This window comes from Erinaceus europaeus, chromosome 9 (assembly GCF_950295315.1).
Source record: "Erinaceus europaeus chromosome 9, mEriEur2.1, whole genome shotgun sequence".
Classification (NCBI taxonomy): Eukaryota; Metazoa; Chordata; class Mammalia; order Eulipotyphla; family Erinaceidae; genus Erinaceus; species Erinaceus europaeus.
This window is the reverse complement of record NC_080170.1, coordinates 20,014,057-20,040,182: the sequence shown is the minus strand read 5'-3', so window position 1 is coordinate 20,040,182 and position 26,126 is coordinate 20,014,057. Positions and strand designations below refer to the sequence as shown.

Genomic DNA, 26,126 nt, shown 5'->3' with positions numbered 1-26,126 from the left:
TAAAATTAGTAAATACATACCTATCACTCAAGAAATTTCAAGTGTTTAAGGACATTTGGGATCAAAGACCCAAACATGCTTTTATAAGTATATATTTTAAATTTTATTTGTTTATTATTGGATAGAGGCAGAGAGAAATTGAGAACAGAAAGGGAGACAGAGAAAGAGACAGGGAGATACCTGCAGCCCTGCTTCACCACCCGTGAGACTTTCTCCCTTCCAGGTGGGGGTCAGGGGCTTGAACCTACGTCCTTGTGCATTGTAATGAGGGCACTTAACCAGGTCAACAACCATGCTGTGTAACAGAAATTAGTATATTGGTGAGTAACAAAGTGGTTGAGCTCTGAACTTGCAAGCTAGAAGTCGTGAGTTTGATCTCTGGCACTGCATGTGTGAAAGTGCTGCTCTGGCCTCTCTCTTTCCTTTATTCTTCTCATGAAATGAATACAATGAATCATTTTAAAAACTGTAAATAAGTCAGGGATGGGTTCACTCAGTGGAGCACACACTTTACCAGGCATGAGGACCTAATTCAAGGGTCCACCAGACATGTGAGCCCCGTGCAGAGGGAAGGCTTCAGAAGCACTGAAGAGGTGTTCTCTCCTCTGCCTTCCTCTCCCTGTCTCTTACCCTTTTCTGGAACATATATGAAATTTACTAAGAGAGCAAATCTCAAAAGTGCTCATATCAGAAAAAAAAAAAAAGGCAGGTGTGTGACGATAGATGCTAAAATAAGTCAGAGTGGCAATAATTTTTTTCTGTATTTACATACATCTAATCATTGTATTATGTGCATGTAATCAATAAATTGTTTCCTATCAGTTATATTTTAATTAAAAAAACATGAATTAGTGTCCCCCTCACAATTGTGATTTTGAAGAAAGAGAGGCTGGAGCTCTGCTCAGCATGTGCAGTATCAGGCTCTTCCTCAAGGCCTCAAGCTCTCAGGTCCTGTGCTCCACAGCTGAGCGACCCTCCCAGGACACAAAGGAGTTTAAGTAATTGCTTCACAATGTACTCCGGGAATAACAACTTTCTTTCTTTCTTTCTTTCTTTCTTTCTTTCTTTCTTTCTTTCTTTCTTTCTTCTTTCTTCCTTCCTTCCTTCCTTCCTCTCTCTTTCTTTCTTCCTTCCTTCTTTCCTTCCTTTCTTTTTTAAAGCTACATTGTTTACTGATTTGCGATTTAATACACGTACTTAGAACAGCTCTTCAGAACACCGTCTTGGCAGTAATCTCTATTTTCTCCATTCCTTCTAGGGCAATTCCGTGTGATAGGCCCAGAAGTACCTGTCATTACCTCAGTTGGGGAAGAAGCAGTGCTGCGTTGTCACCTCAGCCCAGTGACAGATGCTGAGGACATGGTGGTGACCTGGTTCCGAATGAATCCTTCAATTGGGATTCATCGTTACGTTGGTTCCCAGGATCAGCTGGAGGATCAGTCCCCGCAGTACCGAGGGAGGACAGAGTTCCTGAAGGAGAACATCACCACAGGACAGGTGGCCCTGAGGATCCATCCCATCCTCCCTTCAGATGACGGAGAGTACAGGTGTAACTTTGTAAGCTCCACATTTGAAAATGCAGCACAATTCAAGGTGTTGGTCACAGGTGCGGCTCTGGATTGAAAACTCTGAAATGGGATTCGGGTGGTATTGCAGCGGGTTAAGCTCCTGTGGTGCGAAGCGCAAGGACCCGCATAAGGGTCCCGGTTCCAGCTTCCGGGTCCCCACCTGCAGGGGAGTCGCTTCACAGGCGGTGAAGCAGGTCTGCAGGTGTCTTTCTCTGCCTCTCTCTGACGTCCCCTTCTCTCTCCATTTCTCTCTGTCCTATCCAACAATGACAACAATAATAACTACAGCAATAAAACAAGGGCAACAAAAGGGAATAAGTAAATAAAATATTAAAAAAAGAAAACTGAAATAATTTCTAGGATTTAATAGTATTTTGGCTCTATTTAGCAATCTACAGTGTTGGAATATAAACTGGACACTGGTGAAAACAGGATCATCAGAGGTCAGGATGTTAAAGAAATGTTTATCCAAACAGTCTATCCTGACTCTTCAGGCTGCAGGAGAGATCTGCTCACCTTTTTTAATTTTTTTTTTAATTTTTTTATGCAAAACCCCTACAGAAGCCAGAGCTTCCACCTCCTGCTCCCCATAATGACCCTGGGTCCATGCTCCCAGAGGGATACAGAATCCGGCGGCGGCAACGGGTTAAGCGCAGGTGGCGCAAAGCACAAGGACCGGCATAAGGATCCCGGTTCCAGCCCCCGGCTCCCCACCTGCAGGGGAGTCGCTTCACAGGCGGTGAAGCAGGTCTGCAGGTGTCCGTCTCTCTCCCCCCGTCTGTCTTCCCCTCCTCTCTCCATCTCTCTCTATCCTATCCAACAACAACGACATCAGTAACAACAACAATAATAACTACAACAATAAAAAAACAAGGGCAACAAAAAGGAAATAAGTAAATAAATATTGATATGTATACACACACACATATATATGAATAGGAAAGCTATCAGGGGAGGGGATGGATATGGAGTTCTGGCGGTGGGAATTGTCCCCCTCTTATCCCGTGGTTTTTATTTATTTACTAATGAGAAAGATAGGAGGAGAGAGAGAAAGAACCAGACATCACTCTGGTACATGTGCTGCTGGGGATCGAACTCAGGACCTCATGCTTTATCCACTGCGCCACCTCCTGGACCACCTATGGTTTTTGTGTTTTTCTTTTCTTTAGTTTTTGGATAGAGACAGCCAGAAACTGAGAGGGGGACAGAGAAAGGGAGAGAGACAGAGACACACCTGCAGCCCTGCTCACCACTCCTGAAGCTTTTCCCTCTGCAGGTGGGGACCGGGGGCTTGAAGCTGGGTCCTTGTGCCCTGTAACATGTGCACTCAACCAGGTGCGCCACCACCCGGCCCCTCTTTTTTTTAATTTAAAACATTTATTTATTTATTCCCTTTTTGTTGTCCTTGTTGTAGTTATTGTTGTTGATGTCGTTATTGGATAGGACAGCGAGAAATGGAGAGAGGAGGGAGAGACAGAGAGGGGGAGAGAAAGACAGACACCCGCAGACCCGCCTCACCGCCTGGGAAGACCCCCCCACCCCCAGCAGGTGAGGAGCCGGGGGCTCGAACCGGGATCCTTACGCCGGGCCTTGTGCTTTGGGACACCTGCGCTTAACCCGCTGCGCTATCCCGCCCCCCTCTTTTTCTCTTTTATTTATTATTTTTAACCAGAGCCCTGCTCAGCTCTGGCTTATGGTGCTGGGGGTGGGTGGGTGGGTGGGGATTGAACCTGGGACTTTGGAGCCTCAGGCACCAAAAGTCTCTTTGCAGAACCGTTCTGCTCTCTACCCTCCGCCTCAGGGTTTCCTTTTTAGAAATAAATTTAAAGTAATAATAATAACAATAATAAAAAGGCTTTTATTCTCTTCATCACGATGACACCCCCTCCATCCCTCCAGACACAGCCACCCTCAAGAGGCTTCCCCCGCCCCCGCCCCGGCCCCGGCCCCGGCCCCGTTCCGCAGGTGTCCGTTTCCCGCAAGGCGGCCAAGGGCCAGCGATGCCGAGGGCCGCACTTGCCTCCGCGGGACCCGTCTGTCTGTCTGTCTGTCACTCCTCCGAGGCCCGCACAGGCTTCCCTGCTGTGCCCAGGCCGGGCAACACCCACGGAGACTCGGGACCCCGCCGGCGCCGACAGGTGACCGACCGCAGGGGCCGCGGGGAGCTCGGGGGGCCCGGCCAGGAGGACGAGGCGCGGGGAGCCCCGGGCAGCCAGCCGGGGGTGCGGGAACCGGGCAGCTGGGATCTCGGCGGCGCCAGCGGGCCGGGGCCACCCTCCGCCTCCCTCCGGGGCCGCTGGAGGCGCCCTCTACCTGCTCTTGAGCGGTCGCACCCGCACGCACACAGCCACCGCTCCCTCCTCCGCCATCGCCGTCCCTCCTGCTCACCTTTTTATTTGCCAACATAAATGCTTAAAGAGAAGAGAGAAGAGAGTTTCTAGTATGTTCTGCTCTGAACAGGAACAGAAATGTATCTGTCCACTTTCTGAATTGCAGAAGGATCTAGACAGAGGCAGGAAGAATCTGGTCTCTGCATTGTGAGGCCAGGTTCCTGCACCTTCCTCCTGCCCACAGGTGACACCTGATTGCCCAGTCAGGTGTGGTCTTGCTTGCTCTGGCCTTGCTCTGCCATCACGTGTACTCAGATCTCTGCATAAAATATGACATTTCCCCAGAAATATATCTCTCCTGCCATCAAAAAGGGTAAAGAAAGCTTCTACTGTATTTCCTCTATAATGGAGCTTAAGAGAAATCACTGCAGTCCATCTAAGAGCATCAGATAATTTTCACCTCACAAAGATGGCAAGATTTCCTGCAGGAGTACCTGTCCATTATGGCAAGTGAACACCCCTCACTCCTACTCAGTGACAGTCTGGACTGTTCCCCTTGGAGCACTTGCATGATAAAAGGATGGATAGACATGATGTGATAGAAGGACTGTCACTAGTCACTTTGCCATCTATGGTGGTGGTGGTGGGAGGTCTAGCCATTCATGCAACAGGCACTGGTATTATATGAAGCTGCCCTTCACCAAATCAAGGCAGAAGCATAGTGGCTGGGCAGAATGCCTGTCATGTCTGCTGCTCCATGGCCCAAGTTTTAACCCCTGGCATCAGCAGAAGCCAGAGCTGAGCAGTGCTCTGGTAAATAAACAAGTTATTAAAAAGAAAAACAATCTTCATCAGCTCAATAAGACTTTATTGTTTCCTGGGATAACAATATGTACTCACAACAAACTTGAAAGAATTTTTCTATGATCACAACTCTGGAGGCCATGACTCAATACCAAGGATCATCAGGGCTGTGCTCCCACTGAGGCATGGACGGAAGAACCCTTCCTCTCCTCATCCAGGCTCTAATGGCTCTGGGGATCCCTGGCTTCTGGTGGCCTCACTCCAGTCTCTGCCTGCCTCTGTCTGACCATTTCCCTGTGTCTCTGGGTCCTAACTTCCTCTGTTTCTATAGGCAGCTATCATGTCGCATTAAGACCTACCTTCCTCCCATAGATCTTATCTTTACTAATCACTTCTCTACAAAGATGGCTTTTCCAAATAAAGTCATATTTTTATATTTATAAAGCTACTTTTTCAACATCTGTTGAGAGGCACAATTAAACTTACAAGAAAGATAGTTTATTCCCAATCTAAATTAGGTTTTACTTGTTAGTTATGGACTATGTTATTGGTAAGACTGTATTATTATCTTTAAACTCCTTTTAGCTATGGACTACGCTATGGTAAGACTGTGTTATTATCTCTGAACTCCACAGCAACATAGCTTTATCCAGATTGGCTTCTCTTCTGAGCTTAGGGGGAGGGAAACAAAGCCAGAAAAGTGCTAGACATTGTGAAGTTTGCATGTTCTTTTCATCTTTTTTCAGATCATGATGTTCTTACTTACAGATGTATTTATTCATTTTGAGAAGGGAAGAGAAGACCAGAGCATTTCTGGTATAGACAATGCAGTGACTTGAATTCAAGACCTCATATTTGAGAGTAAAACTTTTCCCACTGTGTTTTCTGGGTCACTTTTCTTTCTTTCTTTCTTTCTTTCTTTCTTTCTTTCTTTCTTTCTTTCTTTCTGTCTCTCTCTCTCTCTCTCTCTCTCTCTCTCTTCCTTTCTATCTTTCTTCCTTTCTTTTTATTGTTTTTCTGCCAGACTCATGGAAATAATTATCTTTTTTTTATTGCCAGGAAGGCCATATTGGAAAATATTGCAGGAAGGGGAGATTAATACTTGTGGGAAAGCTAGTTGTCTCTTAACTTCCCAGGCTGCACATGGATTCAGATACAGCTCACCTGTGAGTGCATCTGCGGCACTTCCTGTGAGAGGTTTGAGCCCAGCATCCATGATGCTGGGGGAGGGTTTGGTGCTGGTGGTCTCAGCCTCTTTCTCTCAACAATCTGGAATGGTGAAAAAAAGGAGTCATCAGATAAATGAGAAATACTATTTTAATGTAGAAACTGTAAAAGGAAACAATTGATACATACAGGCATGGCCTGTGGGTATTTTATTTAGTATTGATATAGTCGTATTAATTTATTTGTTCCCAAATTTTACTGTGTTTGGTGTTTTTCTTTTTTCATATTTTATTTTTTAATTGGTGATTTAATAGTGAGTTAAAAGACTATAAGATAATAAGGTATAGTTCCATAATACTTGCACCACCAAAATTCTGCATTCTCAGACACTGTGGTTAGTTTTTTTTTTAACCTTCACATTTATAAATAGGAGTTGAGATTCATAAAGGTTAACTAGGTAGCAGCAGGTGACAGTGAAAGTAAAACCTCTTGAATAAACCTCTTGAAGAACCTGTTTTTTCAGTTTCTTTTTTCTTTCCCAGCTTCTGGCACAACTCCTCAGATTCACATTGAGCCTGGAGGCACTGGGGAGGTAAAGCTGACCTGCACATCCAGGGGCTGGTACCCAGAGCCTGAGGTGCATTGGAGGAACCTGCAAGGACTGCGGCATTTGCCACCAGCCTCTGAGACAAAGACAGCAGAAGGAAATGGCCTGTTTCATGTGCAAACATCAGTCACTGTAGATACCAAGTCAAGAAATGTGTCTTGTGCCATAAGGAACCCAGTCCTCAATGAGGAGAAGGAAGCACACGTTTCTATGGCAGGTCAGTGCCCCCCAGTGTCAGAATCCTGAGAGATCTCTGCTGAGCAAGGAGGTGACAACATCCAAGACCCATGGGTGAGGGGCCAGGAGGATGCTCTACTCATCTACTGTATTTCTTAGTGGGAGAAATAGTGAAAGTCCATGTTTGTCTGATTTGCATTTCTCTGACAGAGAATGTCATTACTTCATTATTGTAATATTTGCATGTTTACACAATGCACCAAAGGATGATTAAATATTTTGGAATATGTTAAATTTCTTTCTCCCTTTCTTCCTTCCTTTTTTTCCTCCCTCTTTGCTTCCAGGGTTTATCACTGGTGCTTGGTGCCAGCACTACAAATCCACTGTTCTTGCCAACCAAGGACAGAGAAACTGAAAGAGGAGGGGAGATACAGATCTTTCCCAGAAAGACATCTACCCACATACTTGCACGTGTCCTTGCATTGCATACTATGCCAACACCCAGCCCCCTTGTTAAAGTTCTTTCTAAACCTTTCTGATTCCTGTTGCCTAAGGAAATGACCCTTTTGAACACTTTGGTGTTGTTTCCCAGCTGTCAAATTAAGGCAGTCTGGTCAGTCCCACCCACCAGCTCTGTGCCCTGGGGCCACTGTTGACTTTCTGGCCTAGATGTTGAAGCCCATTTTACTAACTGTCCTGGATCTCACAGAACCTCATTGAGTCTTCGCCTGTCCTGCCTGTCAGGAATATCAAACCTTCATGTGTAGACACTTTCAAATATAGCTCTCAACAAAACATAAAATACCACAAACACTACAAAGTATTTCCTTATATCCATCTCTCTTCTCTCCTACTCAGTTTCCTCAATCAGATTTTGTCACTGTCCTTTCTATTCAGTTACCTTCCACACACATGTATGTGACAAGCAAGCAATAGGCAGGACAGTCTAAGACTCAGTGAAGTTCTGTAAGATTGAGGACAATCAGATACAGTGGTATCTGATGCATTATTATTATTATTTTAATCTTTCTCATTAGGAAGTAGATGGAATACCAGTCTCTCCAGGATTCCTGGGTTTCTGTGAATTGCAGGGAGGGAAGGAGGGTGAGACTTAGAATCTCTGTCCCTGCTCACATGCCTCCCAGGAGAAAACTTCTGGAGCTTGTTCTCAGAATGTAGATCATTGATGTCAAGCTCAATTTTACCAAGACAATTCTTGTGTTTCAGACGCCATGTTCTCCAGGCTCTGGCCCTGGGTAGTGGGATTCGCTGTGCCCTTGTGTCTTCTGGCTGTTGGCACAACCATCTGTGTTCTCTTTGTACAAACTAGAAGAAAACTAGGTATGTTTGGAATTGATACCAGTCTTTGTACACATGATAAAGGCTAATTGCTTTCACTGTAAATGTGCTTCAGCGATCATTAGTGATGGGTGCTCTGAATGCAGAAATTCTTTGCTTCAGCCAGTTGACTTGTAGGATTACCTTCCCTTCTATAACATCCCTGCATCCTTGGGTTGTCTGTAGATTGGGACCTATTCTAGGGAGCAGAGTCGTTTCACAACCACTCCCACATCAGAGGGGGTTTCTGGGAACCTGAGTCTGTCTCACAGCATCCATAGAGCATCTCTTGTGAGATGGACAACAGCTCATGCAGAGTCTGAAGCCCTAATAATTAATTCATTAAAAAAAATTTTATTCTCGAAAGAACATGATGAGTTGCATTCATTCTGAGAATCTCACTTTTCCGACTCAAGAATAAGGACCCACTTTCCAGTTATGCTTCACAAACATGAATCGAGTAGAAAAGACTGCAGGGACTTTAATTTATAAAATTAAAAAATAAAGAATAAGGAAGCTTCCAACTGAGGGGATGGGATACAGAATTCTGGTGTATGGAATTGTACTCCTCTCATCCCACAATCTTTTGATAATTATTAAATCACTAATAAAAATAAAAATGAATAATTAATTAAAAAAGAAAGAGAGAGAAACCACACACTGTTACACCTTAATTTTTTTTTTATTTATAAAAAGGAAACATTGACCAAACAATAGGATAAGAGGGGTACAACTTCACACAATTCCCACCACCAAACCTCCATATCCCATCCCATCCCCTGATAGCTTTCCTATTCTTTACCCCTGTGGGAGTATGGACCCAAGGTCATTGTGGGATGCAGAAGGTTGAAGGTCTGGCTTCTGTAATTGCTTCCCTGCTGAACATGGGCGTTGACAGTTTGATCCATACTCCCAACCTGTCTCTCTCTTTCCCTAGTGGGAAGGGCTCTGGGGAGGTGGAGCTCCAAGGCACATTGGTGGGGTTGTCTGTCCAGGGAAGTCTGGTCACATCCTGCTAGCAGCTGGAACCTATTGGCTGAAAAGACAGTTAATATACAAAGCCAAACAAATTGTTGACCAATCATGGACCTAAAGGTTGGAATAGTGCAGATGAAGTGTTGGGGGGGCTCCTCCATTTTGTAGATAGCTAGTAGGCATATTTTAGTTATATTTCAAAGGGCCCGTAGCTATACTAGTGTTTTTTTTTTTTTTTTTTTTTTGCCTGAGCCTGAAATCTGATATGCAGGTGGATCCAAGTTATTGTCTGGGGAGATGTCTTGTCTGGGAAAAGGGCCAGAAATCCGCAACAGAGAAGAAAGTAGCTCCCTAACATGGGAAAGGGGTTATAAATATTATTGACTGTAAACCCCACCAAATTGATATGATCTGGTGTTGTAGAGCCAGATGTTGTAGTGTGCGGGCCACAGAGAAGAGAGAGAGAGGGCCTGGAGCGAAGAGGAAACACAAATCTTTATTTGCACTGGCACCTCAGAGTTGGGTGTTAGAGAAGCAGGTTGGGCCACGTGGAGGTAGAGAAAATGGCCACCTCACGCAGTAACCTTTCCTGCGTCTGAACACCAGAGTGGAGTGCCGGCAAGAGAGAGCGGTGCGGAAGAAGAAAGGCTTTTATAGGAGTAGCTTTCACGAGAATGGGAGGGGGGAGGAGTAACCAGAGCACTCCAGATATCTCGGGGATATAGACAATGTCCTGAGGGCACAACATGGCTGAACAGGCACTCCGAGAATGTCCCAACTCTCCAGGGAACTAGCAGTAGCCTGAGGGGACAACATGGCAGATGTGACTGCATTGGCACAATTTCCCAGCAATCTGGGGCCCATAATAAGCTTAGGAGCCTGTGTGAACTCTGCATCCCTGTAGATCTGAGCTCACATCCTGTGGTGATGAGCAGGAACATTCCATGCTGCCCCAGGATTGACCCATTTTCCTCAGGTTTAGCATAGAATATGTTGTCCATCCTCCCTTTGGAGGATGGGGAACATTCTCTACTATAGTTGATCCAAGTTGAGGGCAAGGCCTATGGGGGCCCACAAAAGGGTCTATTTTGTTGTTCCTGATAGAAATGACTGGTAACAATGGAGAGAAGGATTTATTCCAGTTCTAGGCCCATCAAGTCTGTTTGGAAATCTCAGGATTCTCCGATTAGGGCCACAGCTGGTGGAATGGGCTGATAGTGACTCTTATTGTTAAAATATGCCAGTCTCTTGCCCTTATTCAGCTTTTGCAGTCCTTGCTTTGTTAAGGTTAGCTTTGGACTGAGTGAGAGAACTGTAATAGGAGGTAGGTGAGGAGGATATCTAAGTTCAAGTGGACACTATTTCATTATGAACTTGATACTGACTAACTAGAGACTATTGTGTATTTTTGCTTTCAGGTATATATTTTGCCCTAATTTATGGATACATGTGAACATATGCTCTATCTTGCAGGACCTGGCCTATATCTAGGTTTTGGGACTTTGTTAGGAAGTGAACCTCCTGGAATGGAATTAGAGACTACCATGAAAGGAAAGGTCTCACCTGAGTGATGAGGGTGAAGGGTTGTAAATCCATGCCTGATGTCTCTGGACACAGTCTGAGGTGAAGCATGCTTAGATGGTACTTGTTGCATTGATTAGGCTGAGATTGGCATATGCAATGTCATTTGGTATGAGTTGAGAGAAGCATGCAGGGAAGTGAGCCCCACTCTAGAGGGTCCAGGATTGGGAGAAACATAGGCTCTATAGAGGAAGTGGGAGATTCCTGTTGTCTTAGGGTTTAAGAAGACAACAGATAGTTATTTCAATAATCGTATTTTTTGGCAATTGGGTTTATTTTGAAAAATCCCTTTGTTAGGATTTGCTGTATCATACACACCATCACTATATTTTATGTCCTTTGACATTATTTGCATATAGCTATGCCACCGGTTGCTTTTGTTCTCTCTAGACTAAGCTTTTAAGAGAGTCAATATATCAAAGACTCAGCATATGTATTAAAGACTCAGTCTGTGCTTTAAAAAGATTGAGACATTCAATCAGTATTTCCCCTCTCACATTACTTAGTGATTTATATGACTACAGATTAATAGGAATGTACATAAATACCATTCCCTCCACAAAAAGACTGTGTCCCATCCCATCCATCCTACCTACCCACACCCTCCCACCCCATGAAGCTGAACATCCACCCTCACCCTCCACTCAGGGTTTTTACTTTGGTGCTCTACTACAAATTTAGTCAGATCCTGCTTTGAGTTTCCCTTTCTGTTCTTCTTTCTCAACTTCTGTTTATGAGTGGGATCATTCCACACTTGTCTTTATCTTTCTAACTTATCTCACATAACATAATTCCTTCTAGCTCCATCCAAGATGGGTCAGAGAAGGTGGATTCATTGTTTTTAATAGCTGCATTGTAGTCCATTGTGTATATATACCACAGCTTTCTCAGCCACTCATCTGTTGTTGGGCACCTGGGTGGCTTCCAAGTTTTAGCTATTATGAATTCTGCTGCTATGAACATAGATGCACACATATCTTTTTGGTTGGGCATTATGGAATCCTTGTGGTATATTGCCAGGAGAGGAATTACTGGGTCATATGGAAGGTCCATGTTTAGCCCTGTGAGAGTTCTCCAGACTGCTCTCCATAGAGGCTGGACCAATTTACATTCCCACCAGCAGTGCAGAAGGGTTCCTCTGTCCCCATAGCCTCTCCAGCATTTGTTGCTGCTGTCCTTTTTGCTGTATGTCATTCTCACAGGAGTGAGGTGGTATCTCAATGTTGTCTTTATTTGCATTTCTCTGACAATCAGTGACCTGGAGCAGTTTTTGATATGCTTGTTAACCTTTTGCATCTCCTCTGAAGTGAATGTTTTGTTCATATCCTCTGCCCATTTTTGGATGGGGTCATTTGCTTTTTTGGTGCTAAGTTTGCTGAGCTCTTTGTATATTTTGGTTATTAGTCTCTTGTCTGATGTATGGCATGTGAAGATCTCCCATTCTGTGAGGGATCTCTTTGTGTGATAGTTTCTTCAGTTGTGCAGAAGCTTTTCAATTTGATGTAGTCCCATTGGTTTGTTTCTGCTTTAGTCTCCTTTGCAGTTGGGTTTGTTTCATGGAAGATGTCCTTGAGGTTTAGGTGGAAAAGTGTTCCACCAATTTTTTCCTCTAAGTATTTGATAGTTTCTGGTCTAACATCCAGGTCCTTGATCCATTTGGAGTTGATTTTTGTTTCTGGTGAGATAAGGTGGTTCAATTTCATTCTTCTGCATGTTACAACCCCGTTTTCCCAGCACCACTTATTGAAGAGAACCTCCTTTCTCATTTTAATACTTTGGACCCCCCTTATCAAAGATTAGATGTCCATAGGTGTGGGGGTTTAGTTCTGGGCTTTCAATTCTGTCCCACTGGTCTGTGTGCCTACTTTTGTTCCAGTACCAGGTTGTTTTGATGATGATGGCCTTATAATATAGTTTGAGATCTGGAGTGTGATGCTTCCATTTCTGTTTCTTTTCTTCAAGATGGTTTTGGCAATTTTAGGTGTTTTCTGGTTCCAGATAAATGATTGTAGTTTTTGTTCTGTTCTCCTAAAGAAGCTTGGTGGAACTTTGATAGGTACCACATTAAATTTGTATATGGCTCTGGGGAGAATATTCATTTTGATGATGTTTATTCTTCCAATCCATAAGCATGGGATGACTTTCCATTTCTTGTTATCAGTTTCTATTTCCTTGAATAGTGACTCATAGTTTTCAGGATACATGTCTTTCACTTCTTTAGTCATCTTTATTACTAGGTATTTTATTGATTTTGTGCAATAGTGAATGGGAGTGATTTCTGGATATCTTCTTCAGATTTAGTGTTTGCATAAAGAAGTACCACTGATTTTTGTACATTGATTTTGTAGCCTGACACCTTGCTTTATTGCCTATTAACTTCCTGTAGTTTTCTGCTGGATTCTTTAGGTTTTTCTATGTATACTATCATATCATCTGCAAATAGTGAGACCATGACTTCTTTCCTTCCAATCTGTATTCCTTTGATTTCTTTCTCTTGCCTGATTGCTATGTTGAAGAGTAATGGTTATAGTGGACATCTCTGTCTAGTCCCCAATCTGAGGGGGAATGCTTTCAGCTTCTGTACATTGAGTATGATGTTAGCTGTAGGTTTGCTATATATGGAGTCCACAGTCTTGAGGAATTTCCAATCTATTCCCATTTTTTGTAGTGTTTTGAGCATAAATGGATATTGGATTTTGTCAAAGGCTTTATCTGCATCTACTGAGATAATCATGTGGTCTTTGGTTTTGCCTTTATAGATGTTGTCAATGACATTGATTGACTTACGTATGTTGACCCAGCCTTGCATTCCTGGGATAAATCCTACTTGGTTGTGATGAACAATCTATTTGATATACTGCTGTATCCGGTTGGCTAGGATCTTGTTTAATATTTTGGCATCTGTGTTCCTCAGAGATATTGGTCTGTAGTTTTCCTTTTTTGTTGTGTCCCTACCTACTTTTAGTTTCAGGGTGATGCTAGAAGGTGGAAGGAAGTCTTCCTTTTTCTTCAGTCTTGTGAAAGAGCTTTAGAAGTATAGGTATTAACTGTTTCTTGAAGGTTTTGTAGAATTTGTTTGTGAAGCCATCTGGTCCAGGACTTCTGTTGTTGGGGAGATTCTTAATAACTGTTTCTATTTCTTTGTCTGTGATTGGTGCATTTAGACTTTGTAGTTCTTCTTGGTCAGTTTTGGCAGGGCATATATTTCTAGGAAGTCTTCCATTTCTTCCAGCTTCTCTAGCTTGGTGGCATATAGTTCTTCATAGAAGTTTCACATGATTTTCTGGATTCCTGTGGTGTCAGTTGTGATATTTCCTCTATAGTTTACAATTCTATTCATTTGAGTCTTCCCCCTCCCTTTTTTTAGTGAGTCTGGCTAGGGGTTTGCCAATCTTGTTTAATTTTTCAAAGAACCAACATTTGGCTTCATTGATCTTCTGTATGGTTCTCTTATTTTCGATGTTATTTATTTCTGCTCTAATTTTAGTGATTTCTGTCCTTCTGGTTGCTGTAGGGTTCCTTTGTTCCTCTTCCTCTATGTCCTTAATGTGAGCAGTAACGTTTATTTGAGCTTTTTCTTGTTCCTTAATATGTGATTGTATGGCTATGAGTTTCCCTCTCAATACTTCTTTAGCTATGTCCCAAATATTTTGATAGCTTGTGTCTTCATTTTCATTTGTTTCCAGGAACATTTGAATTTCTTGCTTGAGTGTCTCTCTGACCCAGTGGTTCTTAAGCAGTATGTTGTTTAGTTTCCAACTTCTATGACTTTTAATAATTTTCTGTTTGTTGTTAAACATTAGTTTTACTCCACTGTGGTCTGAGAAGATACTTAGGATGATTTCAATGCTCTTGAATTTGTTGATGCTATCTTTGTGGCCTAACATGTGGTCTATCACTGAGTATGTGTTATGTGGATTTGAAAAGAATGTGTATTCCAGTTTTTTTTTTTTTTACTGTGTTTCTTTTTTTTTTTTTTAAATTTTTTATTTAAGAAAGGATTAGTGAACAAAAACATAAGGTAGAAGGGGTACAACTCCACACAATTCCCACCACCCAATCCCCATAATCCCCCCCCTCCCATGGTAGCTTTCCCATTCTCTATCCCTCTGGGAGCATGGACCCAGGGTCGTTGAGGGTTGCAGAAGGTAGAAGGTCTGGCTTCTGTAATTGCTTCCCCGCTGAACATGGGCGTTGACTGGTCGGTCCATACTCCCAGTCTGCCTCTCTCTTTCCCTAGTAAGGTGTGTCTCTGGGGAAGCTGAGCTCCAGGACACATTGGTGGGGTCTTCAATCCAGGGAAGCCTAGCCAGCATCCAGGTGGCATCTGGAACCTGGTGATTGAAAAGAGAGTTAACATATGAGGCCAAACAATTTGTTGAGCAATCATGGATCCCAAGCTTGGAATAGTGGAGAGGAAGTGTTAGGGAGGTACTCATTGCAAACTCTAGTGTACTTCTGCTTTCAGGTATATATTTTGCAGTAGTTTATGGATACGTAAATAAGCTCTCTCTCACATAAGTTCTCTCTCACAGAAACTGGTGTATATCTAGATTATGGGACTTTGTTAGAAAGTGAACTACCTGAGATGAAATTAGAGTGTACTATAAAAGGAAAGGTCTCACCCGAGTAATGAAGTTGAAGGATTGTCATTCCACACGTGAAGTCTCTGGATACAGTCTGAGGTGAAGCATATTGAGGTGGCAATCGTTGCTTTGGTTAGGTTGTGATCGGTGGATGCAATATTATTTGGTTTGGATTGGGAGATGCATACAGGAAAGTGGGCCCTATCCAAGGGTTCCAGGACTGGGGGAAGTAGGGGCTCTATAGTAAAGATGTGAGGTTCCTGCTGTCTTAGGGTTCAAAAAGACAATCGATAGTTAATATTATCATCACATTATTTGTTAATTGGGTTAACTTTGAAAAGTCCCTTTGTTATGGTTTGCTGTACAGTACCCAGTATCTTGTATATAGCTGTGCTATTGGATGCCTCTAATCTACTTGGTCTAGGCTTTTGAGAGAGTCCGCATATCAAATACACAGCCTATATATTAAAAAGATTCGGTTTATCTTTTGAGAAACTTTGAGACATACAATTGATTTCTCCCTCTCATATTAATTAATTACTGATTTATATGTCTACATTTTGCTAGGAGTGTGTGTATTCCAGTTTTTTTGGGTGAAGAACTCTGAAAATGTCCAGGAGGCCTAGTCTGTCCATCTCTTCATTTAATTTTCTTGTTTCTTTGTTGATTCTCTGCTTTGTTGATCTGTCTATGTGTGAGAGTGGGGTGTTAAAAGTCTCCCACTATTATTATATTACTATTGATAGATTTTTGTAATTCTTTCAGTAGATGTTTGATTTATTTAGATGGTCCTTCATTGGGTGCATATATATTAATATAATTGTTAAATATTCTTTGTTGATTGATGCTCTAATCATTATTTAATGACCTTACCTATATTTTATTACTTTATTAAATTTAAAGTCTACTGTGTCAGAGATGAAAATGGCTGTTCCTGCCTTTTTTTTGTGGTCTATTAGCCTGTATGATAGTTTTCCATCCTTTCACTTTAAGTCTGTGTTTGTCTTGGTGGGTCAAATGGGATTCTTACAAGCAGCATATAGTTGGGTTGTTTTCTGATCCATCCTCCTACTCTGTGCCTTTTGATGGTTGAGTTTAAGTCATTGACATTTATTGATATATGGATTTAATGTATTGCAGCGCCATTATTCAACATTTTTTAATTTGCTCTGATATATGGCAAGTATTATGGTTATGTTCTTGTTTATAAGAGGTCTTTTAGAACCTCTTTCAGGGCCTGCTTGGTGATGGTTGCCTCCTTTAACTGTTGTCTGTCTGAGAAGATTTTGATCCTTCCATCTAGTTTGAATGAAAATCTAGCAGGATATATTATCCTTGGTTGAAACCCTTTTTCATTCAGGGCTTGATAGATAACTTGCCATTCTCTTCTGGCTTTTAGAGTTTGAGTGGAGAAGTCTGCCGGGAGTCTTATGGGTTTTCCCCGTATGTGACTTTTTGTTTTTCTCTTATAGCCTTTAGGATCCTTTCTTTATCCTTACTTCTTTTCATTGTAACTATGATGTGTCTTGGTGTCTTCAGGTCTGGGTTGACTCTGTTTTGGACTCTCTAGGCCTCTTGAATCTTAATGTCCTTTTTGTTGTTCAGGTCTGGGAAGTTTTCTTTATTATTTCCTCTAGAATGTTTACTTCCCCTTCCCCTCTTTCTTCCTCTGGCAGGCCAATTATATGAATGTTACTTCTTTTGAGATCATCCCATATGTCTCTGTTGTTGTTTTCAGTATCTCTCAATCTCTTTTTGTGCTCTTTTACCTCTTTCTTACTTTTCTCTAGCTCATCCTCTGTCTGGCTAATTCTGTTTTCTGCTTTTGTTAGTCCGCTTTCTCTTCCCTCAGCTTCTTGCTTCAGTTCAGTTATAGTATTAGTTTATTCTGCTAATTGACCTTTTAGTTCAGCTATTTCAGCTTTCAGTTCTCTAATTACCTCGAGGTTGCTAGTATTTTCCTTGAGGGTCTCATCTCTTGCTTCCCTAATTCTGATAACCCTTTCCTCCATTGTTGTCTTCATTTCTGTGGCTACTAGGTTTACAATTGCTTGCATACTTTTCTTATCTATGCTTACTTCTGACTGATTTAGAGTTTCTTCTGGGCTTCTGTCTTGATTCATTGTAGTACCGGTTTTATTTGCTCTTGGTTTAACCATTTTCTTTATTGGTGTGTTTTTTATTTTTCTGTCCTGTTGTTTCAGTTGTTGTGTTTTGATGACAAGCCATGTTATAATAAATACCTTTATGACAAATGCATTTACCAACCTCAGAAATTACAATAGTAACTGAAGCAAGGATTGATGCAGTTTAACCAATACCAGTTAGTCATACAACACCTCCAGTCCAAGAAAAAGTAGCAACCAAATCCAAATGAAAAAGAAAGAGAAAGGAAAAAAGGGAAATCAAGAATAGACAATTATGCAAATCTAATGTCCACTGTAAATTCTAGGGGTAGCAAGAGGAGAAAGGGAAGTGGAGAAGAGACACACACAAAGAGAGTCCACTCTGAGTCAGATTCCTTCCCCCAAATAATTCACAAACGAGTACCAGTGAATTCAGAAAGCAGAAGAAGGAGGAAGGAAGAAAAGAAGACATGAATGAGAAAAAAAAAAAGCAGTGAAAGGAAAGAGCTTTTTTTTTTCTTCTTTTTTTTTTTAATTAGCTAGGAGGAGGGAAAAAGGGGAAAGTGGATGGGGGAGGTAGCATGAAACAAGTTCCTCTCACAGTGGATAGGACACCTAGTCACCTAGCAATGGAAAAAACAGTAACAGTTAATTTTGGTAAACCTGTGTGGGGGGGGAAGGGACATGCACATATATTATAGTAATAATAAAATATAACAGAGTAAAAAACCCTAGCAGTCAGTCTGCAGCTTGGACGGGTCCCCATTGGCTCAGGCATCCTGAGCAAAGATAGTCAATTGTTAAAACAAACAAACAAAAGCTCCAGGTATTCTTTCCCAGGCAGGGGTGAAGCTCTGATTTGTCAGATATTTTGTCACTCAAACAGAGCTCCAGCCACTTAGAAAGAAAAAAAAAGAGAGAGAGAAGGAAATCAAAAAGGAAAAGGATTGGAATGACACCCCATGGCGAGCCAGGAATCTTGGTAAAGAAAAAAAGCTCAGCTGGAAGCCTGCTAGTAGCAACTCTCCAGCCCCTGGGGTCTGGTTATGGGGTGCGAGTGGGGGTGCAATTCACAAATAATCAAAAGATTTTCTTTTATTTTTTCTCTGTTTTTTAACCCAAGATTGAGCTAGAGTCACCTTCTTGGTGACCCCTTATTCACCATCCTGCTGATGGCCCAGTATCCTACACTATCCAGCAATTGTTGCCTTAGCTCAGGCCAGCAGCTGCCTCCAAGTCACCACTGTAGCTCTGCCCCCCACTCTTCCACCCTTTATGAAGCCTCCTTTGAGTGTTGTGCATGGTGCTCTCATGTGTTAGGTTGACACCAGGTTCTCACACAAGGAAAGTGTATGCTGTACTCATCAGCTACCCACTAACCTAATATTGAAACAGATGTTCAATATTTATTTATTGGGCAGGAGTAGGTAGCACATGATGGTGCAAAGAGACTCTCATGCCTGAGTCTCCAAAGTCCCATGTTTTACTCCCCCACACCACCATAAGCCAGAGCTGATCAGTTACCTGGTTTAAAAAACATATATATTGCCACCAAGGTAATTGCTAGGGCTAGGTGCTGGTACTATGAATCACTGATTTTTTTTCTTTTTATTTATTTTTATTTCTATTTTACTTGATAGGGTAGAGACCAAGTGAGAGGAAAAGGAGATACAGAAAGGAAGAGAGAAATAGCCACTTGCAGACCTGCTTCACTGCTTCCCATTTATAGGTGGTAATGGGGTCTCAAACCTGAGTCCATGCACATAACATGTATTTTATAAACAGTATTTATGATTAACACAAATGATGGAAGAAGAATTGTCAGAAGCAGCTGCAGGAGTGTGGGTGCTGCCCTGTGTCTGTGCTCAGGAGCACAGGGCTCCCAGCATGGAGCCACACTGACAGGCTGCTGTGATGCCCCTGGGATGACACACTGGCTCATGCTGCTCACACTGTCCCCAGAGCAGAAAATCTCTCATGACAAACTAGACTTTCCATAGACATTTCCCTGGTGAGATGACAGAGACTGAACTCAGGCATGTTGTGGGTGGAGACTGAAGCAGGACAGCAGTTGCTGAAAAACAGGCAGAGAGCTGCTGTGAGAACAGGAAGCAGCAGCCTGTCCCTGACAGCCCTGCAGTGTGTCTGCACAGGCTGCTGCTGCCCCAGCTCAGTATCTGGGCCACGTGGTCCTGTCAGCCTGTGAGCCTCACATGGCAGAGTCTGAAACGAATACTCACTGATGAACTAGAGTTTATGAAGAAGCAAAATCTGATATACAATTTCATAGAGTAGAAATATAAATATTTTTACCTCTTTTTCTTTTCTTCTTTTTTTTAGCTACAATCACTGGTCAACTTGGTAAGTCTTGTCTTTCACCCTCATGATACTAAATTGGAATCACAACCAGTGTCCCATCAGAACACTGACCTCTCTCTCTCTCCCTCTTTCTTGTTGGTTGCAGCCGGAAGAAAAGCCCTGGGAGAGGAAGGTAAGTGAAGTCTGAATTCTCCACTTCAATGCCACATGTCATTCCTCACACAGCCAATGCCTTGTTAGTCAGTCAACTAACCTTGAATATTCCTTTCTTTCCGTAGGACTGGAAAGTCTCCGGAGACACGCAGGTAAATTTCAGTTTTTATAAGGTGTATGAAGTGTGACCTGTGATTACAAGTTAAACTTCCTTCAGGTCTCTTGTAGAATGGTTTGGCCCAAGTAATCTATATGTATGTTGAACTCTGAAAATTATTTTAGTTGAAATATGCATGCCTTACATTTAATAAGAACTAAGGCACTAAATATAAAAAGATTTTTTTTCAGAATAAAAATCCTTTAAATGAATGTGAAAGCCCTGCAAATCAGTAATAAAATCGAGTCACTTGGCTAAAATGTAACTGTAGGCCAGTGGGAAACAAGCCATCACTGCATCCTTTCTAAAGACCCTTATTAGGGAATGTAGGTTTAGAAGGCACTCTGTGTGGATCATCTGGGTGAATGCACAGTTTGCTATGTGCAGTGACCCTGGTTGAAGTTTCTAGTCCCCTACTGCCAGGGCAAGTAGTGTTGCAGGTGTAACTTTTCTCTCCCTCTCTCCCTACTTCTTCCTTCTCCCTTCTCAATTCCTTTCTATATACCAAAAAAAAAAAAAAAAAAAAAAAAAACAGTTTGTTGGCAGTGGTGAATTAATGGTGGAGACACTGATTCCCAGCAATAAACCTGTGGCAATAAAAATGAAAGGAGGAATGAAAAAAAGGAAGGGAGGGAGGAAGAAACTGTCCTTGCCACAAAGGTACAGTTTCACATCCCCAAAGCTGGGAGCACACCTCCCCAGTCACCAAGCTATTCTTCCTGCACCTTGAGACTCAAGGTCCCACCCTAGATCCCTCCACTCCCTTTAAAGTCGTTGGCTCCACAACAACGGATCCAAGTTTATAAAAGTCTCGCCCTGTTGTTTTTTTAATTCACACCTATAACATGATTCTATGATAATAATTCCACATTCACAGACACCAGTGCTCCAGAAACAAAAACGAACGATAAGATATGAGATTGCTTTTTATTTTCTCCCGCTCACAGTCAATTCTCTCACAGCCCTCTATGTAACCTTCAGCCTGCACATATGCTGTAAAGTCTCCATCCGGGAGAAGATAGATTCAAATAGCAGCAAACACTTGATCTGATTGTGTTCGCTACCTTATTTCACTTTCTTTGCATTCAAAACACTGCTGAGCAATTGCTAATAGTCCTCCACAACTGTAGGGGGGGGGGGGGAGCTTCACAAGTGGTAAAATATTATTATAGGACTCTCTCTGTCTTCCTATCTCTTCTCTCTGTCCTTTATATAAAATAAATAAATAAAAGAGTATTTAAAAAATAGTCCTCCCCCTTTTCCACCTCCCACACCCCCGTCTGTCCATCTTCCATCTCCCCAGAGAAAGGGCAGAATCCCCAGTGGTCTCAGGGGCTCAGCCCAGTCACTTCCCCTGGGCTTCCCGACCCCGCCCCTTCCCCTCTTCCTCTCTTCTGGCTGCACTGGCCACTGTCCTCTCCTGGAGCAGCTGGGGCGCTTCAGCCTCTGTGTCTGTAAATGGGGCTCCCCTGGCTGTGCCGCCCTCGGCTGCCCTCTGCTGCCCTCTGCTGCCCTCTGCTGCCCTCTGCTGCCCTGTGCTCTGCTTTCAAGGCAGGCACAGGGCTGTAAGCTCCTGCTGAAATAATTGAGTCATTTTATCAATGCACAGGAGTCACAGTGGCAAAGAGGGTGGGGGTGGGGAGAGAGAGAGAGAGAGAGAGGGAGGGGGGGGAGACAGCTAAATGTTCTAAGATTTGGATGTTTGTTGAGACCTTTCAGGAGCTGGTGGTGACATGTCATTCTCCCCTCATCAGTGTTTCCTCTGGACCATCTGCTGGGATGTGTCACTTTCACGGATGAAATAGTTTAGTGATTTCTCCAAAACCTTCAGATATACAGATGGAATGTCCTTTGGGCAGAGATGTGAAGTGATAATTTCTTTGATCTTTCTGAGTTTTTGAAAAGTACTTAGTAGCCTTCCTTCCTTCCTTCCTTCCTTCTTTCCGAGTCAGGGTCGAATTCATCCAAGATTTCACTGCTCTGGGCCACCTATATTTTGTTGGTAATTCAGACACTCTGGGAGAGATAGAGAGAGAGGAAGCCCCTTCAGCCTCCTGCTTTTCCTGGTAACACAGCACCTCCCCAGTGGGGCTGGGACTGGAGCCTGGGCCAAGTACTTGGAAAGATATCACCTTACCCAGTGAGTCTCTCTCTCTCTGGTGCCTCATTTGTTTCTCATCCCTGTTTTCACCTCCTCATAGTTTCTATATTAGATAGGTATCAAAGACATTTCCTAAAGTCTCTGAAGCCCAAGATAGTACTTATTTTCTGTCTTACAATTAATTGGTCTACTTTTCTTCCTGCAGAATATATAACCTTGGATAAGGACACTGCTCACCCTCTTCTACAAGTATCATGGGACAGAAAATATGTGAGATCTGTTGTGGAAGAACAAGATGTTCCTGACAACCCTGAGCGATTTGACACTCTGAGGGCTATTCTAGGGGCTTATGGCTTCTCTGCTGGTGACCATTACTGGGAGGTGGATGTGGAATGGAAGGACAGGTGGGAAATAGGACTGTGTATGGCCTCAGTTACACGGAAAGGAGACATCTTTATTTGTCCTGAAAATGGGTTCTGGGTACTTTCCCTGGAGAATAATGAGTACAAAGCACTCTCCAACCCCCCTTCCATTCTCAGTGTTCGAGAACCCATCTTGAAGTTGGGTATTTTTCTGCAGTATGAGAAAGGACTGATTTCTTTCTATAATGTGACAGATTGTAGTCTTCTGTATACTTTCAAAAGCACCTTCACCAAACCCCTGAAGCCATATTTCTACCCTGGACCTCGTACTAAGGGAAACACGAGGGGCCTCCTCATTCCCAACTGATCCTGTCATTACTGTGGGACACAGCTGAGATGCCCTGCATCCTCAGGCACCATGAGAGCATCAGACACCCCACCCAGGAGGTTGCAGTCAGGGGAGCTAGGATCTACCTCAGGCCCAGACTCCTCTAGCCTTTGGGGAAACTCAGAGTGACCCCTTGCATTGTCCACTCTGTGCTGCCCAAATCCACACTCATTCTCCTGGAATGCAATTTCCTTTACTGCTTTGGCTTTAGGAAAAATGCAAATCTCTCTGTAAATATCCTTCTCAAATATGAGGTTGAGATTATGACACAGTTAGCTACTTTTTTCAAAATATAGTTTAGGGGGTATGAAATGGTGACCACATTCATACCCAGTTAAGTGTTCATGCTACAATTGCCAAGAACCTGGGGACAAGCCCCTAAGTCATACCTGCAGGAAGGAAACTTCATGGATGATTAAGCAGTGCTGCAGGTCCCTCTCTTCCTCTCTCTAACTCCCTCCCCTCTTAATTTTTCTCCAATTCAGTCCAAACAACACACACACACACACACACACACACACACACACATACACTTATGTAATTATATATGTAATTTAAAAAGGCACAGTTTGACTTTACTCAGCAGGCATCTTGCCAGATCAACTCTGTATATTTCTGTTTCACAAAAAGCTGTGGGCTCTTCAAGAGTAGAGATCATAGGCTGTTCATATCTGTGATCTCCTTTGTGGCAAAATCAGTACCTTGTGCCTGGTACTATATTGCTAATAGTGTCTTCAGTAAAATAGAATCCAATCACTAACCAGACTGATTCATACCTTGAAGGACCCATGCTATCATTTCAGCTTCTCTCATTGTCCATCATCCTCTGCCTAGGGCCTGATAGCTCTACACTTCACAACATCTTTACAATGAGATATTGTGTAACAATAAGAAATGAATGGATCATAAGGAAATGATATCTAGACATACGTATTGTTACACTATACGTAGGGTATTACTATATGTGCTATGCACTACTATATATTGTAGTAGCTAATATATGCTCCCTATCCTGAGAGATGGATAATTTTTAGATATGTGATGCTGAACTGGGCAAACTGACATAAGAAATGCCGTGTTGCAGTCAGGATTAGGCCCATTACATATGGCATTGAACTCTAACCCTGAGGTCCTGCTTTCAATCCCAGCATCATGTATGACTGACTTTACATCTTCTTTTTCTCCCAGCCTCCTTTCTCTTTCATAAATAAGTAATTAAGAAATGCTGTGATATATATATACATATATATATATATATATATATATATATATATATATATATAAAGTATTTGAAGAAATAAAGTTAAATTTTCCAAAAAAAAATTACTCAGGTAATTCATTGCTTTGGGGTGGGCTTTCTGTGAAAAAGCAGAAGATACCTTTCTTCATGTCTTATATTCTTACTTTTAATAATTTTTTGTAACCAGCAGAATCAGTGGAGGTGAGAGACCCCAAAGTCAGGTCCTAAAAGCACTGCAGCTTCTACTCTCACCTCTTGTGTCACTGACTCTGGGGGAAGCCAGCCACCTGCTGTCCTGCGGAGATTCCAGGGGACAAACCCCAGCACTGCCTGCAAACAGTCATAGTAATAATAGAACTGCCAAAAAGTTGTAATATGTTATATATATTTTAAGCCATTATCTATAGCAATAATATAAGCCATCCAAACACCTTCAGTTTGATTCTTATTTTACTACATTTATCCAATTTAATAGTAAACTAAGCCATGATTGGCAGTTCTGTTATTACTAAGTCTCCTTGCAGTGGGTCACCCAGCCCAGTCCAGTCAGCTGTGCCTGCAGCATCCTGAGAGTGAGAGTCTCAGCCACGGGACCAGCTCCTAAGGCTTCAGCTGATGAGACCCTGAGAAAGCTTCACAGTCCTGTCAGTGCTGGCTCTGGGACCGGGGGGTGAGAGCATCTATTACAGGGATTTGAGTAAATAAAACATGGTGTATGTCACTTTTTGTCAAAATGATGAATTAGATTTAGTAAAAATTGTTACACACATTTTGTTTTGTTGCTGCGCTATCACTTAGTAGTTCTGAAATTCTTTTTTTCTTTTTTTTATTTATTTAAGAAAGGAGACATTAACAAAACCATAGAATCAGAGGGGTATAATTCCGTACAATTCCCATAACCCGATCTCCACATCCCACCCCCTCCCCTGATAGCCTTCCCATTCTCTATCTCTCTGGGAGTATGGATCCAGGGTCATTGTGAGTTGCAGAGGGTGGAAGGTCTGGCTTCTGTAATTGCTTCCCCGCTGAACATGGGCGTTGACTGGTCGATCCATACTCCCAGTCTGTCTCTCTCTTTCCCTAGTAGGGTGGGGCTCTGAGGAAGTGGCGCTCCAGTACACATTGATGGGGTCATCTGTCCAGGGAAGTCTGGTCAGCATCTGGAACCTGGTGGCTGAAAAGAGAGTTAACATACAAAGCCAAACAGATTGTTGAACAATCATGGACCTAAAGACTGGAATAGTGCAGATCAAGTGTTGGGGGTATTCCCTGCATGCTCTTGTGTACTTCTGCTTTCAGGTATATATTTTTCCCCTAGTTTATGGGCAAGGGTAGACCTATGCTCTATCTCAGGGGACCTGGACTATATCTAGGTTTGGGGACTTTATTGGGGAGTGGAACACCCGGAATGGAATTAGAGAATACTATGAAAGGAAAGGTCTCACCCAAGTGATGAAGTTGAAGGGTTGTCATTCCACACCTGAAGTCTCTGGTCACAGTCTGAAGTGAAGCATGCTGGGGTGGCACTCGTTGTGTTGATTAGGTTGCGATCCGCGGATGCAATATTATTTGATTTGAATTGAGAGCATCATGCAGAAAAGTGGGCCCCACCCTAAGGTTCCAGGACTGGGGAAAAAATAGGCTCTATAGAGGCAATGTGAGGTTCCTGTTGTCTTAGGGTTCAAGAAGACAATGGATAGTTACTGTTATCATCACATTATTTGGTGATGGGTTTAACTTTGGAAAGTCCCTTTGATAGGGTTTGGGGTATAGTACCCAGCATCTTGTATATAGCTGTGCTGTCAGTTGCTGTTCTCCCTGGTCTAGGCTTTTGGGAGAGAACATATCAAAGACTCAGCCTATGTATTAAAAAGACTCAGTCTGTGTTTTAAGAAGTTCTAGACATATCATCAGTTTTTCGCCTCTCATATTAATTAAATAGTGGTTTATATAATGTTTACACTTTAATAGGATTGTACATAAACACCACTCCCACCACCAAAAGACTGTGTCCCATCGCCACCACCCACCCCTGCCCCCCCACCCTCCACCATGCCGGGAAGCCCAATGGCCATCCTCCCCTTCACCACAGTGTTTTTATATTGGTGCTCTGCTCTCGATTTAATCAGATCCTGCTTTTAGTTTCC

The 26,126-nt window shown here is 42.7% G+C and overlaps 1 protein-coding gene and 1 long non-coding RNA gene across 2 annotated transcripts in view; both read left to right on the top strand.

The window, feature by feature from the left end:
- Nucleotides 1-26,126, top strand: part of LOC103119633 (uncharacterized) — a 301,172-nt gene that overhangs the window by 89,601 nt on the left and 185,445 nt on the right. The window lies entirely within an intron of this gene.
- On the top strand, nucleotides 19,298-22,718 carry LOC132540175 (butyrophilin subfamily 2 member A2-like). Its single transcript, XM_060196944.1, has 4 exons — nucleotides 19,298-19,432; nucleotides 19,600-19,750; nucleotides 19,857-19,883; nucleotides 22,195-22,718. The coding sequence occupies exons 1-4, from the start codon at nucleotides 19,298-19,300 to the stop codon at nucleotides 22,716-22,718; spliced, it is 837 nt and encodes a 278-aa protein (XP_060052927.1).